The sequence below is a fragment of the Bremia lactucae genome, linkage group LG6 (assembly GCF_004359215.1).
Source record: "Bremia lactucae strain SF5 linkage group LG6, whole genome shotgun sequence".
Lineage (NCBI taxonomy): Eukaryota > Oomycota > Peronosporomycetes > Peronosporales > Peronosporaceae > Bremia > Bremia lactucae.
Window position 1 is genome coordinate 215,074 of NC_090615.1, and position 17,499 is coordinate 232,572.

At 42.1% G+C, this 17,499-nt stretch overlaps 2 protein-coding genes across 2 annotated transcripts; both read left to right on the forward strand.

The window, feature by feature from the left end:
* Positions 1 to 1,712: 1,712 nt before the first annotated feature.
* On the forward strand, positions 1,713 to 11,743 carry CCR75_005039 (uncharacterized protein; the record flags this gene model as incomplete). The annotated part of the gene is made up of 10 exons (XM_067963124.1): positions 1,713 to 1,928; positions 1,961 to 2,033; positions 2,106 to 3,070; positions 3,146 to 3,234; positions 3,358 to 3,424; positions 3,466 to 3,482; positions 9,834 to 10,050; positions 10,083 to 10,155; positions 10,228 to 11,192; positions 11,268 to 11,743. The coding sequence occupies 10 exons, from the start codon at positions 1,713 to 1,715 to the stop codon at positions 11,361 to 11,363; spliced, it is 2,778 nt and encodes a 925-aa protein (XP_067818814.1). The 3' UTR covers positions 11,364 to 11,743.
* A 1,546-nt stretch (positions 11,744 to 13,289) lies between these two features.
* Positions 13,290 to 13,475, forward strand: CCR75_005038 (uncharacterized protein; the record flags this gene model as incomplete). The annotated part of the gene is made up of 1 exon (XM_067963123.1): positions 13,290 to 13,475. The coding sequence occupies one exon, from the start codon at positions 13,290 to 13,292 to the stop codon at positions 13,473 to 13,475; it is 186 nt and encodes a 61-aa protein (XP_067818815.1).
* Positions 13,476 to 17,499: the final 4,024 nt, after the last annotated feature.

The window sequence follows — 17,499 nt, forward strand, 5'->3', positions numbered from 1 at the left end:
GCGTCATTGAAGACGTTTTACGCAGCGTGTGTGCTCAGACACCAAAGCGCTGGAGCTCAATGCTCCTAGTGGTGGAGTTTGCGTTAAATAAAGCTGTCCATGCCTCCACAGGCTATACTCCGCTCTATATAAATGGTCTTACCACCCACGCGTTCTATTCACGATACCACTGCGTGGTTCAGGGCTTGATGGGGGTAAATTAGCCGATAGGCTTGCTGATATCAGCCTGTTACCGAAACAAGTAAGCGAGTTTCTCGCGACTCGATTAGTGTGTTACGACACATAAAGGATACGATGGCTGATAGCCAAGACAAACAAAAAGAACAAGCAGATGCCAAAGGCAGAAGCTGTATTAATTATTATATGGTCGGAGACCGAGTTTTACTAATCGCTAAAAATCTACCCACTGACTTGGTTTCCGCGGTCTTCAAGACCAGATTGCTCCCGCACTTTATTATACCATTTACGGTCGTGGTCATGAAGGGCCTAGCTCACACGCTAAACTTTTCTAGCAAGCTGCGTACACAACCAGTTTTTTACGTTGGCTTGCTTATGCCATATCGGGACCCTCCCCACGTGAACTTGAAGGCGCTTGCGCCGAGACAGGCGGTCGTGCCACAGATTGATCAACTGTAGATGTAAACAAAAGAGAAAGACAGAAAAGATAAGATAAGTTTTCAATTGCATGTTTAGTATTAGTTTATAATTAAGTTAGCATCAACAGATAGAAAGAAGAGAAACTTAAATATATATATACAGTTTTTATTTTACCCTCTTTAAGCTAGTTACCTTAAAAAGAAGTCTTCCTCTGCATTTACTGCTTCAGTTGCGAGTGGTGTCTTGCGTTATTTCACGTACACTACCTATTTTATGGGTAAGATTTCTGAACATTACTATATAAAGTTATATCCTCCAAATATTATCTACCTTTTAAATAATATATTTATTAACAACCTTAAAAAATTAATTTAATGTAACGATACACCCAAATCAGGGCTCGAGCAGAGACCCTGGATTTGAAGCAAGGCAAGCGGTGCTTCAAATCCAGGGTCTCTGCTTGAGCCCTGATTTTGGCACGTGGCGGCTTAAATATTTCTTGAGCCGGATCCATACGACCCAAAAACTAATTCGTTGTGAAGTCGAGGGGTTGATTCAAAGTAAAATCAATAGATTAATAGAAGTGATGTCTAGTTGCGTCGATATTACCAAATTGGGTAACATTCGGACTATTAAGTCAAAATTAATCAAGCTAATAATTTTATACTTTTTCATTTATTTCCTCCTATAGGAAATAGTATTTAATATCCTCTTATAAAAATGATATTTATGTAAAGGTACACCTTCGTTACACAAAGGTCCTTATGGCTCGTAAATTCTATCACCAATCGTCACGATAGATACGTAGCGTAAAACAAAGAGTAGGAAAGATTTACTTTGTAAGCTTTCCACGTGCAAAGGTAAAATTTCATAAATTTAGGTTACGATAATATTAATAGACACTCAAGTTTTTTCTGTAAAAAACACACTACATTTGTGCTTGTGCTAAGTAGTTCCTCACGTGGTAATGACAATTGTTAGAAATATGTCATATGCATATCAATGCACATAGAACAAGTGTGAGATTCGAGGTTCTCTTTCATATTTGATCGTTCTTTTGTAACATGGCTACATCAAAATACGACACACTTTTGGTCGAACTAATTTCAACCAGCATGGACTATTCAACTGAAAAAGAGGGAATCAAGCGGAGGAAGGTCATGAGTACCGAGGTCTTTGAGACGCCCGAGTTGGAGGCGACGTTTCAGCCGTACACCCTGGCTCATGGACCATTCCTTGGACCTCACGGAAGTTCTGCTGCTGGTCCTGAAGCCGACAGCGGCTTTCATGACAAGGCATGGCTACTATTCACACTTAATCATGTACCGATTGTGTTTCAAAGGTGTATTTGTGCATGTAATAGAGCTCTATGGAACTAGACAAGCAAGAGCTGCCAGTCGCACAAGCCTTTGAAGCCTTTATGGGCAAAATTTACAGTGCGTACAGGTGTCTTTCCTTACCAAAGGAGACATTTTAACTTAAATACTCATCGTTTCGATCGATTTTAGAGCCAAATTTGCCGAAACAGACTGAATACGAGTCCTCATCTAACAGAAGCAGCCAAAGATCAATCTTGGAGTCCCCACTCGCTCGTTTTACGCGGCTTTCGATCGAAATGAAAGAGCTCGAGACGGATCTGACCTTACTAGCGACGGATGCCGAGCATAAGAAGCAAAGATTGATGGTCGACGCAGGTCAAGAGGCTGAATTGACCGAAGTGATGCAGGGCCTGCACACTTTACAGCTCAATTTGTCGGCACTGGAGCAAAATAAAGCGTTTCAGCCGTTCCTAGGTACTCAAACACGCAACGCCGATACAGCGGTGGCTTTGCAAAAGGATTTAACTGCCAAGTTTTTTAAACAAATTGACGTGCTCAAGCGTTGGCAAGAAGGAATAAAGGCTGATCGTTTGTCGGACAATGCTTCAATTATCTATGAAATATATAGCAATGGCGAACTTAATGCCGTTGATCAAGACGCCAAGACGCGTGTCGCGACACTAGAAGCGCGTATTTCGACGCTTGAGAGAGCGATTGGCAGTTTTCAGGGCCAAGAGCTGCGTTTGGATGGATTAAACGCTCTCAGTGTGGCTTCTAGCGCCAACTTGACGTCCAGTGTCACGGAGCTGGAGCAGCGTGTGGCTTTAATGAGTCAGAAGAATCTCGATGCTGTCAAGACACGTACGACGGCGCTAATTCATGAGTTTACACTATTAAGCAAACTCAAGCAATCGCCAAGTGTACAGGGTGCCTTAAACTCACAAGCTGACCGCGAACAGATTCAAAAGATTTACGATCAGCTCAGTAGCCTCGATGCCGTTGCAGCGTCCGTGCCTACGATTGTCGACCGTCTTGTGACGCTTAAAACGGTTCATGACGAGGCCCTTGACGTCACAACGCGCGTGGACAAGCTCGAGCAAACGCAAGCATCAATTCATGAGTTGCTGAGCTCAGATAATGTCTTGCTTGCTAATGTAAGTGACGCTGACTTGTCACGATGCATAGTGGCATTGATTGACTTGTATATTTGTCTTGCTTTATTGAAATAGATGGAGGCTAGTTTAGCTGAAAACGTCCAGATCTTTCAGTCTAATATCCAACAACTGGATGAGCGCATGGCAAAGCTACTTTTTCCTTCGTCCTAACTAGGTGCAAGATGGATGTTTTGGTTGGATGAAGAAGCAGCTACGGCAAATCAAAATGACTTTTGTATCATGCGCTTACTTATTGTATGCTTTTACCTTGAATTCTATAGATGCAGAGGTGAACATGTGCTCGTTGTACTCCCGTGTTCTCTACCCATTCCGTCCTTTTTGCGTCGTATGCGGGTCTGTCGTAATTGATAAAGATACTTTAGTTGATTGTTCAGACGTTACCTTGGGGAACGTAAGAAATTGTCTTTCTAACTTATCAGCATTAAACTCAAACTTTATACCTTGAAAAGGTGCCTCAAACACAGTGCTACTGGCCAGGATATCACCTTTTGATGTATAAGGAAAATTTAATACACTTGTGCGAATCCATACACTTGTAAACACTTAAATAACTACAACATCACCACGTTCAACTTTTGAATGTGGGAAAATTGCATCACAAAACGACAGTATTTGCTTGTCACGGTCTTAACATCTGGCGTTCGTATTGGAAGGAGGTATTATCGGTACACCGACTAGGTTACAAGGTTTCGAACCAAATGTGGTATGGTCTTACATATAAATTCTGATTGCATGATCATCAGGCTAGAAAACACCAAGAAGCCTCAATTCTCGCATCAGACATTATTCATGCTGATTAAGGAACAATATTCATAACATAATTGATTCGATCTAAGAAAAAAGTTTGGTCAACTACCAAAATTGAAAGATACCACATTACATTACATGGAAGAAAGTGGCTCCTTAAGACAAATAGAATTTAAAAGGCATAATTCTTTTCAGCTGTTGCGGACAAAGTCTTGGCAACTTGAATGTTATTACAAGCGATTGTGCGAAGTTGATGCGCACACATCTTTTATGTATCGACGCATAAATTAGCTTAATAGTCGGTTGCTGCTAATAAGTACTCGAATGTGATTATTCGGATTACCTTTCAATTATAAAAAAGTGTATGTAAATGTGTAGGGGCGTTGAGGAAGATGATTACTAAGCGTTGAGGAAGTAATCAGCATTAATAAAAGCAAGTAAATACCAAATTATTTCTGACTTCTAATTAACTCATAAAAATGTCAATACAAGTATCTTTTTTGAGTGAAATATTCATGGCGTTATATTGGGCTTATTCTGAAGATATTTTTATAAAACATCAATGCATTCAGCTAGTATCATGACTTGTGATGTCTTAAGTCATTTTTTGTAAATTACTATAATGCGCAGAAGCGTCAATATCGACAGACAATCCTTTTTGCAACAGATACTGACTTAGTGATACCCATATCTTTTCATAGAGCCGGTCTTGTCTTTTTTTGGAAGAATTAATTCACAATTATTACCTTTTTAGGATCATAAGGCGCATGAACAATACCAGAAAAAGCTCTGGGACCTTAAGTCGGCAAAATTCGCCGAGGGATTGTACTGCTATAATGACTGAAGGTGTGGCGCTGTCGCTTTCTATCGACGCACTCTTCATTTAAACTTGTGAACAATAATTTGAGAAAATACGAGNAGCGCATGAAGGTGATACAATCACTGTTCGCTTAGCGACTGGGACTCGTGTCACTGTTCCCAAAGTTCCATTGAACTTAGGTATAAAGTTTCTGGACTTTGACAGTATGGAACGCTGTCTCGTCCTTGATTTGGATTCGAGATATGATCTCATCCTTGGTATGGCCTGGTTAGAACACCATGAGCCATGGATCGATTGGAGGTCTAAGACCTTAGGCGCCACGCGCAATGTTCCTAGCAAAGTTTTGGAGAGTCATGAACCCACCTTTGCTAGGCAACAAAAGCGCTATTGGCGCGGATCATTGAATGAGTCTGTCAGTGTTTTAGACATTGGCATGTCTGAGTTAATAAACTCTAATGTTAAAAACATTAATTCTGAGCCCGACTCAGCAGAAATAAGTGGAACGGCACGTACTCCGTCGAGTGACACTCGTTATAATAACGATTCACTAAATGCTGAAAGCATTGTTGGCCTAAGGCCGAATCATCAAGGGTGCAATATCCCTGAGATACGTGGAGTGGCACGTCTAAGTCCACCGAGTATGGTCGGCCGAGGTGGCATCATACTGAGTGTCAGTAGTGACACTGTTGGCGGTTCGCCAGGACCTCAAGGGTGCAATATCCCTGAGATACGTGAAGTGGCACGTCTAAGTCCACCGAGTGTGGTCGGCCGAGGTGGCGCCATACTGAGTGTCAATAGTGACACTATTGGCGGTTCGCCAGGGCATTTTGGGTCAAACCCTCCTATGCACGTGAAGCGACACATAAATTTTCACTGGATAAGGAAGATGAGTTACCTAACCCCTTGTCGGATGTCAAACTAGACACCATGTTTTGTTAGAACTAATACAGGCTGAAAAACGCGGGGACAAGAATGTCCCGGCTTCTAAGAGGCGTATTGTCTCCACTCCAAGACAGGATGGACATTAAGTGTGTATACCCTCACAAAGTGATACTAGTGAGCAATTACATACGCTTCTAAAAGGTGTAACCGGTGACGTTGAGGGGGAAGCTAGCCTTGCCGCAATCCCTTTGTTACATGATCTTTTAGAGCTAGACGAAATGTCTATTGATGAGTGCGGTGGAGCCTTAAAGGCTGGCGACTTATCGAAATGGTGGTCATTCGACCAACAATTGAGTTGAACTCATCGTCACTTCTAGATGAAGCTGTCCTGGATGACACAAAAGGAACACTTTGTGCGCAAAATGGTCATCGATCCTTAAGGATCCTACGGGTCCCTTTATGCCATGATTAAGGAATTTTAAGATGTGGTATGTAATAATCCACCATCTGTATTACCTCCGGACAGAGGTGTTCGTCATAAAATTGACGTGGTTCCGGGAACCAAATACTGTGTCACAAGACAATGGCCTTTACCAGGGAGCAGTGTGACGTCATTGGCGATTTCTTTTGTGATAAGCACGAGGCTGGATTGTTACGAGGGAGCAAATCTCCTCATTCGACACCGACTTTTGTGTCAAATGCTAAATGGTAAATGGCGCATTGTACATGCTTACAATAAGCTTAATGCTGTCACTATACCAGCACAAACCCCCATTCCGAAAAATAATTTTCTTCAGAGAAATATGGTGGGATATACAATGTACAGCATTGGTTTTAGTCGATGGTTACTACCAATTGCTCATACGAGCTAGCGATATCCCGCTTACAGCGGTAAGCACCCCAAGCGGCATGTTATGGGAGTGGCTTGTTATGCCACAAGGGCTTTCCAACGCCCCGGCAACATTTGTTTCGCCCTCATCGAGGTTATGCACATCCTTTTTCGATGACATTTTTGTCCATAGTCGTGCGAAGCAGGGTCGGTCGGAGATGTACAGCCATTTAGACCATTTGCGAGCAGTGCTGGAGTGTATGCGCACAAATAAATTGTATGCCAATGCATCTAAATGCATTTTGGCGCAGATGAAATTCCTTTTTTAGGATGCTTCATTGGAAAGCGAGGCCTTAGAGAGGATTCCGCTAAGGTAAAAGCCATAGTAGATTGGTCGGTTCCTAAAAACCAAAAGGATTTGCGTAAGTGGTTGGGTGTCACCAATTAATTACACAAATATAGCGAAAATAACGCTGATATGGCTAGGTCATTTTCTTATCTCCTTAAAAAGGATACAGAATGGTGCTGAACTAGCACCGAAAATAATGCATTTCGAGCAGTTAAGGATAGTCTTATCCAAGCCCCGATTTTTGCACTGCCAAACCCAAATTGACCTTTCAGTGCGTCTGTGACGCATTAGATTTTGCCATTGGCAGTGTTCTATTACAAACAGATGTTGATGGGCGTGAACGTGTTATTGCGTTTGAGTCTAGACAGCTGAAAGCTGTGAAAAAGAACTTCCCAATTTATGAAAAAGGGTTACTTGCTATGAAGCATGCTCTCGTCAAATTCGGATTTCATCAGCTCGGCTCTTGGCCGTTTGTGATATATACAGATCACGCGTCATTACGCACGGCGACTAAGTCTCCCCACCTGTCACAGAGAGTGGCCCGATGGCTATCCTTTTTCGCGGAATACAACTTCAAGGTGAAGTATAAGCCCGGCAAGCAGAATGCTTTGGCCGATGCCGGATTATGAGCTTCCTCATATAGCGACTATTTCGTCGCCGATTCCTGAATTAATTCGTTCGGCCTACGCCAAGGATGAACAGTGTGTAGCTCTGCTACGAGCTTTAAAGAACTCTGATTCAGGTATTAAATTTCCGGCACGTTTGCGTGCAAGGTTACATCGATTTTCTATCGATGACGGCCTCTTGCTTTATTGCACAGACATCGCGGACCCTTCGCGTGTCGTTATTCCTCATGGTGAGGATTTGAAATACCGAATTTTCTATGAGGCACACGATACTGTCCTTGGTAGTCATCTCGGTAGAGAAAAGACCTACGGCTCGATAAGCCAGAGTTATTGGTGGCCCAAACTTCATAAATGGGCTCGCACATATTTCCGCACATGCGAAACTTGCCAACGAGTTAAACCCTCGGCGCATGCTGCTGCGCTGCTAGCGAGCCTTCCCGTCCCCATTGGTTGCTGGGAGTCCATTAGTATGGATTTTGTTCTCGGTCTACAGACAGATTCAGCCGGTAACTCCGGTAAAGTGGTCTTTGTTGGCCGATTGAGCAAAATGGCTCACTTAGCGGACGTGCCGGATTCCATTGGTGGAGAGGGTACAGCCAAGCTGTTTATCGATCGCGTGTTTCGACAACATGGTTTGCCAAAGGTAATTGTCTCTGATCGGGACCCCCGTTTCACGGGTAAATATTGGAAATCAATTTTCCTAGGTGCTTGGCACCAGATTTGACATGTCCACTGCGGACCATCCGCAGTACGATGGTCAAACTGAACGTGTCAACTGCGTCATTGAAGACGTTTTACGCAGCGTGTGTGCTCAGACACCAAAGCGCTGGAGCTCAATGCTCCTAGTGGTGGAGTTTGCGTTAAATAAAGCTGTCCATGCCTCCACAGGCTATACTCCGCTCTATATAAATGGTCTTACCACCCACGCGTTCTATTCACGATACCACTGCGTGGTTCAGGGCTTGATGGGGGTAAATTAGCCGATAGGCTTGCTGATATCAGCCTGTTACCGAAACAAGTAAGCGAGTTTCTCGCGACGTGATTTAGTGTCTTAAGACACATAAGGGATACGATGGCTGATAGCCAAGACAAACAAAAAGAACAAGCAGATGCCAAAGGCAGAAGCTGTATTAATTCTTATATGGTCGGAGACCGAGTTTTACTAATCGCTAAAAATCTACCCACTGACTTGGTTTCCGCGGTCTTCAAGACCAGATTGCTCCCGCACTTTATTATACCATTTACGGTCGTGGTCATGAAGGGCCTAGCTCACACGCTAAACTTTTCTAGCAAGCTGCGTACACAACCAGTTTTTTACGTTGGCTTGCTTATGCCATATCGGGACCCTCCCCACGTGAACTTGAAGGCGCTTGCGCCGAGACAGGCGGTCGTGCCACAGATTGATCAACTGTAGATGTAAACAAAAGAGAAAGACAGAAAAGATAAGATAAGTTTTCAATTGCATGTTTAGTATTAGTTTATAATTAAGTTAGCATCAACAGATAGAAAGAAGAGAAACTTAAATATATATATACAGTTTTTATTTTACCCTCTTTAAGCTAGTTACCTTAAAAAGAAGTCTTCCTCTGCATTTACTGCTTCAGTTGCGAGTGGTGTCTTGCGTTATTTCACGTACACTACCTATTTTATGGGTAAGATTTCTGAACATTACTATATAAAGTTATATCCTCCAAATATTATCTACCTTTTAAATAATATATTTATTAACAACCTTAAAAAATTAATTTAATGTAACGATACACCCAAATCAGGGCTCGAGCAGAGACCCTGGATTTGAAGCAAGGCAAGCGGTGCTTCAAATCCAGGGTCTCTGCTTGAGCCCTGATTTTGGCACGTGGCGGCTTAAATATTTCTTGAGCCGGATCCATACGACCCAAAAACTAATTCGTTGTGAAGTCGAGGGGTTGATTCAAAGTAAAATCAATAGATTAATAGAAGTGATGTCTAGTTGCGTCGATATTACCAAATTGGGTAACATTCGGACTATTAAGTCAAAATTAATCAAGCTAATAATTTTATACTTTTTCATTTATTTCCTCCTATAGGAAATAGTATTTAATATCCTCTTATAAAAATGATATTTATGTAAAGGTACACCTTCGTTACACAAAGGTCCTTATGGCTCGTAAATTCTATCACCAATCGTCACGATAGATACGTAGCGTAAAACAAAGAGTAGGAAAGATTTACTTTGTAAGCTTTCCACGTGCAAAGGTAAAATTTCATAAATTTAGGTTACGATAATATTAATAGACACTCAAGTTTTTTCTGTAAAAAACACACTACATTTGTGCTTGTGCTAAGTAGTTCCTCACGTGGTAATGACAATTGTTAGAAATATGTCATATGCATATCAATGCACATAGAACAAGTGTGAGATTCGAGGTTCTCTTTCATATTTGATCGTTCTTTTGTAACATGGCTACATCAAAATACGACACACTTTTGGTCGAACTAATTTCAACCAGCATGGACTATTCAACTGAAAAAGAGGGAATCAAGCGGAGGAAGGTCATGAGTACCGAGGTCTTTGAGACGCCCGAGTTGGAGGCGACGTTTCAGCCGTACACCCTGGCTCATGGACCATTCCTTGGACCTCACGGAAGTTCTGCTGCTGGTCCTGAAGCCGACAGCGGCTTTCATGACAAGGCATGGCTACTATTCACACTTAATCATGTACCGATTGTGTTTCAAAGGTGTATTTGTGCATGTAATAGAGCTCTATGGAACTAGACAAGCAAGAGCTGCCAGTCGCACAAGCCTTTGAAGCCTTTATGGGCAAAATTTACAGTGCGTACCGGTGTCTTTCCTTATTAAAGGAGACATTTTAACTTAAATGCTCATCGTTTCGATCGATTTTAGAGCCAAATTTGCCGAAACAGACTGAATACGAGTCCTCATCTAGCCAAAGCAGCCAAAGATCAATCTTGGAGTCCCCACTCGCTCGTTTTACGCGGCTTTCGATCGAAATGAAAGAGCTCGAGACGGATCTGACCTTACTAGCGACGGATGCCGAGCATAAGAAGCAAAGATTGATGGTCGACGCAGGTCAAGAGGCTGAATTGACCGAAGTGATGCAGGGCCTGCACACTTTACAGCTCAATTTGTCGGCACTGGAGCAAAATAAAGCGTTTCAGCCGTTCCTAGGTACTCAAACACGCAACGCCGATACAGCGGTGGCTTTGCAAAAGGATTTAACTGCCAAGTTTTTTAAACAAATTGACGTGCTCAAGCGTCGGCAAGAAGGAATAAAGGCTGATCGTTTGTCGGACAATGCTTCAATTATCTATGAAATATATAGCAATGGCGAACTTAATGCCGTTGATCAAGACGCCAAGACGCGTGTCGCGACACTAGAAGCGCGTATTTCGACGCTCGAGAGAGCGATTGGCAGTTTTCAGGGCCAAGAGCTGCGTTTGGATGGATTAAACGCTCTCAGTGAGGCTTCTAGCGCCAACTTGACGTCCAGTGTCACGGAGCTGGAGCAGCGTGTGGCTTTAATGAGTCAGAAGAATCTCGATGCTGTCAAGACACGTACGACGGCGCTAATTCATGAGTTTACACTATTAAGCAAACTCAAGCAATCGCCAAGTGTACAGGGTGCCTTAAACTCACAAGCTGACCGCGAACAGATTCAAAAGATTTACGATCAGCTCAGTAGCCTCGATGCCGTTGCAGCGTCCGTGCCTACGATTGTCGACCGTCTTGTGACGCTTAAAACGGTTCATGACGAGGCCCTTGACGTCACAACGCGCGTGGACAAGCTCGAGCAAACGCAAGGATCAATTCATGAGTTGCTGAGCTCAGATAATGTCTTGCTTGCTAATGTAAGTGACGCTGACTTGTCACGATTGATAGTGGCATTGATTGACTCGTATATTTGTCTTGCTTTATTGAATTAGATGGAGGCTAGTTTAGCTGAAAACGTCCAGATCTTTCAGTCTAATATCCAACAACTGGATGAGCGCATGGCAAAGCTACTTTTTTCTTCGTCCTAACTCGGTGCAAGATGGATGTTTTGGTTGGATGAAGAAGCAGCTACGGCAAATCAAAATGACCTTTGTATCATGCGCTTACTTATTGTATGCTTTTACCTTGAATTCTATAGATGCAGAGGTGAACATGTGCTCGTTGTACTCTCGTGTTCTCTACCCATTCCGTCCTTTTTGCGTCGTATGCGGGTCTGTCGTAATTGATAAAGATACTTTAGTTGATTGTTCAGAAGTTACCTTGAGGAACGCAAGAAATTGTCTTTCTAAATTATTAGCATCAAACTCAAACTTTATTCCTTGAAAAGGTGCCTTAAACACAGTGCTACTGGCCAGGATATCACCTTTCAATGTATAAGGAAAATTTAACACACTTTTGCGAATCCATATACTCGTTAACACTTAAACTGCTACAACATCACCACGTTCAACTTTTGAATGAGGGAAAATTGCATCGCAAAACGACAGTATTTGCTTGTCACGGTTTTAACATCAAGCGTTCGGTCTTACATATAAATTCTGATTGCATGATCATCAGGCTAAAAAACACCAAGAAGCCTCAATTCTCGTATCAGACGTTATTCATGCTGATTAGGAACAATATTCATAACATAATTGATTCGATCTAAGAAAAAAGTTTGGTCAACTACCAAAAATGAAATATACCACATTACATGGAAGATAGTGGCTCCATAAGAAATAGAATTTAAAAGGCATAACTCTTGTCAGCTGTTGCGGACAAAGTCTTGGCAACTAATATCGTCCAAGCGATTGTGCGAAGTTGATGTGCACACATCTTTGTTATATTTCGAAGCATAAATTAGCTTAATAGTCGGTTGCTGCTAATAAGTACTCGAATGGGATTATTCGGATTACCTTTCAAATATAAAAAGTGTATGTAAATGTGAAGGGGTAAGCGTTGAGCAAGTAATCAGCATTAAGAAAAGCAAGTAAATACCAATTTCTTTCTGCCTTCTAATTAACTCATAAAATGTCAATGCAAGTATTTTTACTGAGTGAAATATTCGTGGCGTTATATTGGGCTTATTCTAAAGATATTTTTATGAAACATTAATGCTTTCTAGATATCATGGCTTTTGATGTCTTAAGTCATATATTGTAAATTACTATAATGCGCAGAAGCGTCAATATCGACAGACAATCCTTCCTGCAACAGATACTGACTTAGTGATGCCCATATCTTTTCATAGAGCCGGACTTAACTTTTATCAAAAGAATTTATTTACAATTATTACCTTATTAGGATCATAAGGCGCATGAACAATACCAGAAAAAGCTCTGGGACCTTAAGTCGGCAAAATTCGCCGAGGGATTGTACTGCTATAATGACTGAAGGTGTGGCGCTGTCGCTTTCTATCGACGCACTCTTCTTCATTTAAACTTGTGAACAATAATTTGAGAAAATACGAGCCTTTAAGGTCGTTTTCTTATGTGGAATCCTTTGACGATACCGCGCAAGCAAATTGACTAGAAAGTTCAATCGCCAGTGAAATTTTGTTCGAGCTTCGCCGGACAAAACATGTGCATACATACCTAATTTAAAGCTTATAGTGAACGGCAAAAATCCCCAAAGAGTCGGAGAAACGCTGCAGCCAGATGTTGTAACCTTTAAGCGCAGACACCACAACTACCGCGCTACTGGATGCAGATCATATAATGGTTTCGAATCCCTTTTGATCTCGCTCAAGCAAATGAATGGCTCCACATCATTGGCAAAAGCTTCCTCCCCCTTAACCCCACTTTACAATTCTATTGGCGACCAGTACCAGCCATAACATGCGTCTTCGTGGTAGCTTCGTTACATTGGTCGCAATCATCGCGGTTTTCTACCAAGGTGAAGGTATGGATTTCCAAGCGGCTTCCGCCACGTTCAAGCATGTACGGTCTCCTATACAGAAACCCCCAAACTTCGAAATGGAGAGTGTACCAAGCGCCCAGATGACTCGATCTCTAAGGGTTGACGAAAATCGCAATGGAGGGCAGCTCGTAAGTGATGCGAAAACGATCATGACTAAGGTCAAGTTTCCAAAGAAGGCATTTGAAAACCTAACGATGAAGATTAAGCATAATCCACTTTATCCAGCCAAACATATTAATTAATTAGATGGTAAATTTGAAATCAGGCAAAGTGGCTCCTCAGCGCTAATTTGAAATAATCTACTATACTTTGCGATGCCTCGGTTGATAGCGCTTTACCACGTCCATCATTGATTTAACTTGTACGCTTTTACTTAGTGACGATGTTTATTCCATCTTTTTTGATAAATTATGAAAGGTTATGAGTATGCCGAGGAATAATTATCGGAGGTTTTACTGAGGCCAAATGTTCGAGCCTCGTGGAAGAAATCACCTTTGTTGAAACTACTGCTAACGATAAAGAAGCGTTCGATACAATTATGAGCGATACCTTAAATATCACGTAAACAAAAATTGTGCAATCGGCCACGAAGTATTGCGATTTGATTGTCAGCACGAATTTCCATAAAGTCGAGTATGTAACCTTCTTTACTGCGCTAGGTTAATTTGAAAGCTTTTAGAAAATATAATTGCGATTTGGACGTTAAGCACATGTATCATTACCTTTTCATGCGATCAGAAGTTTGTTGCTTAAACGAAGTTTCGGGGGTTGACACTGCATCACCCTGAAGGAAAGTGCGTCCTCAAGATTAGGGAAGTTCACGGTTCTCGCACACTTTGCTTAAAGTTCTATATCTCCCATTATTCCGTAATCATTTTTTTCTTCAAAATCTTGATAATGCTCGCTTGTGTTAAGGCTGATGTGAGGTGAAACTTTGCTCTGGTCCATTCTGCAATCCCTGCTTGAGACACTGAAGGGTTATTTGCGTTGTAATCACAGATTTGAAGGCGGTGCTCGTCGGTAAAATGTAATGGTACTTTTCGGTTGGTGAACCGTTGTTGTGGTACATTTACTTTACGGGTATAGTACCCTTTATTTTATTTAGAGTAGTTGAACACTAAAATTCCATATATTTTGGGTGACATCCTTGATCTAGGATACACTAAGCTTGTATGACTCGCTGAATTTTTTTTTTTTAGTTTTATAGAACAAAGTGACTCTTTGAGTCTTTAAGTCTTCCTCTGGCTTAAGGAGCAAGGTAGCTCCGTTACATAAACGGGGGGACAATTGATGTCTTAGGTGTAAGATACAATTTTTCGACAGTTTTAAAACAAAGAGACTGTATATAGATGGAGGTGAAAGTCAAAAGCAAGAAAACTCCAATTGTTTTTGATTTTCGCAATCTCAACAATTTACTCACCAAAAAAAAATAATGAAACAATTATATTCGCCCAAAAATCAGACGCGGGAATTATATTGGCTGGAACGACGGGTGCTTCTCCAAAAATTTATTAATAAATAAGAGTAAAAGCCATTAGACACCTCCAATAACTTATAACCTCTATTAATTTTTATAATATCGTTTTACCGGAGCTATAACTTAGCAGATATTTTACTATACGTCGAAGTCGTCGCAGCTGCCAGGAATGATAGTAACGGCGTCCGCATCCATGTGTATCTATCGGTCACATGTTTAGTATTCATTTCTTCCATTTTGAAATGGACAGAAAAGCACCTAATTCCAAGATTCTTGTGGTGTTTCTCTTGCTAGTTTGCAACCGTCCCATTAGTCATTGCATCGTCGGTTTATTTCTCGTCATCATTTAGACATTCATTTAGCCCCACCAAAATTATCAGCTCCTCCAATCGTGGTGCTGCTACAATTTTCGTCATTAAGTCATCAGGTGAGGCGAGACTAATGCGCCTCTTTTTACGTGCGAGCTCACGCATTTGATTCACACGTCAACATGTTTCGACTTTGCAGACGAACTATCTCCTCCTAGGTATCTTAATGCCGGATTGTAATTCACATATAAATTCATAAGTTCTTCGCATTTCACCCAGTCCCATTAAGGAATCCACGTACTCCAAGCATTTGCATAACCACGACCGACGCTGCCGTAAATTCAATCCTCATGGTGGATAATGAAAACCGCCTTGCTTTTTCGCCATCCACGACACCGGCATTTCATCGACAGTAATCCAGCCGCCGGTCATTGACTTTCTATCAGTCCGGTCCGCGGCGAAATCAGCATCGCTGTATTCAACGATTTTATTACCAGCACGTCCCGAAAATTCTCCTTTCATCTTCAAACGCATTGATTTCGTTAACTGTAAATATCTTGCAATTCTCTGAGCAAGTTTGAAGTCGCCTAAAGTTGTTAAAATGGGGTTATCTGGACACTCTGTGCACTGCATACGATACGTCCGGCCAGCTGCATTAAAGTTCACCATGTATTGGTTACCCAGCCAGTCCCTAGGAGTCATCGAGCCTTTTAAATCGGAGCAAATTCAAACAAATTGGTGAGTGATCTCCCGAGTCTTTCAGAGACTGGCGATTCTTCGACTGCTTTCCTTGGGCGTATGTCAGACAGCATCGATGTGCGCGATTGGTCAATTCAATTCCTGAATCAGAGTCCTTAGCCAATCGTTCGATGGCGTCGTAACTTAAGTGCCCGAGTCTCGTATGAAAGCTGACAAGGGATCCTTTTGAGCGATAATTGGCAAGTCTTGTGCGCTTTTCTCGTCACCGCCAATAGCCGCCATTATTACGTTGCACACTAGAATTATTCATCCGCAATTTCGCGTGAACTGTGAGCAAATTTCTCATCAGATCGACATCAAAAATGACGTGCTTCTCGTCAGTGCAAGCTGGGTTCCACGCCTCGCGAGTGTTATCCCTTTTGGTCCAAAGCTCCAGATGAAAGTAGATTATGCTCCAAACTATGAGCGTAGCAGACATCAATGATCGTCACAACTCGGCGTTGTCCCATCGTGGTCAATATGAAAGTCACACTAACCCTTTTAGTTATTTTAAGGTGTACCCATCCGGCTGTACACATGTACCACTAACATCTTCACATTCATCAAGCCAGTCCTTATTGACAACCAAATCTCTACTGCTGCCATTGTCTAGAATGCATATGTCCGTAGATTCGTCCACCATATCCGAAATAGTGAGTCATGACGCTCGCTAGTGTCTGCGTTCGGGCAAATTGCGGCAATATGCCTCAATTTTCCACAATGAAAGCATCTTCTTCGTTATATAAAAGGACGATTTTGGATAGGCCCATCAATATCCTTTCCAGGGCTGTTTGTTCGTCTCTAAACCCAAACGCGATACGGTCGACCCTCTTAAACGTGAGCAAAGCTCTACCGTCCAACCCGATTGTTTGTCGCTCCTGACTCCCACGACTGAGCAAACTGTGGGGGCTCTTCTGCTTGCTGTAGATAGTCCGGTCTTCTATGATCAACCTTGGTCATCAGGACTACTCACATCTGTTGTGCCGCATACTGTCCTGAAACAGCATTTAAGTACAGATGTTCAATCCACGATTTTCTTGGATCTTTAGGACGCGTGAAAAGATCTATCGCCTGAGCTGGCGTTATATTTTTTAGAGCTTGTAGCATACGTTCCATGGCGTACTGAAGCGTGGCATTCTGGCTCCATCAAAGGTCAATTTGATTGTTAAATTAATTTCTGGCCATACCATCCAGATAATGACCCAGCAAATTTACCGTTACATATTCCGTCCAGAAGTATCCACGCGCTGAGTGTGCCCGACATGTGGAGCTTGCTACCTAGCAGCTCGAGCACATGTCGCCAAAACCCAGACGAAAAAGTGGATCCCGGTCCGATACTATGGACTCGGGAATCTCGTGTAGTCGGCAAACATGATCCAGGAACAAGAGAGCTGCCTCCTTGCATGGGATTGATGTTTTACATGGTACTATTTGCTCCATTTTGCTCAGTCTGTCTACAAAGACGACGAGCCCCGTCCAATCCGTATGATCGGGCGGCATGCCAAACATGAAAGCCCGACTTACTGACTTCCAACAATCGGTTGGAATCGGTAGCGGCTTCAGTGGCACTGATGGACGGTGCAGGCTTAATGCGCTGACACTGTTTGCATGAGCAAATATAGTTGGCCACCCATCTATATAGTACCATAAATACTATCCGAAATGGAGAAAGTTCTTTCAACATATTCATAAGCCTGTATTAAGGTAAAAAAAGAGATAGCGAAATTGTAATAATTAAACTTA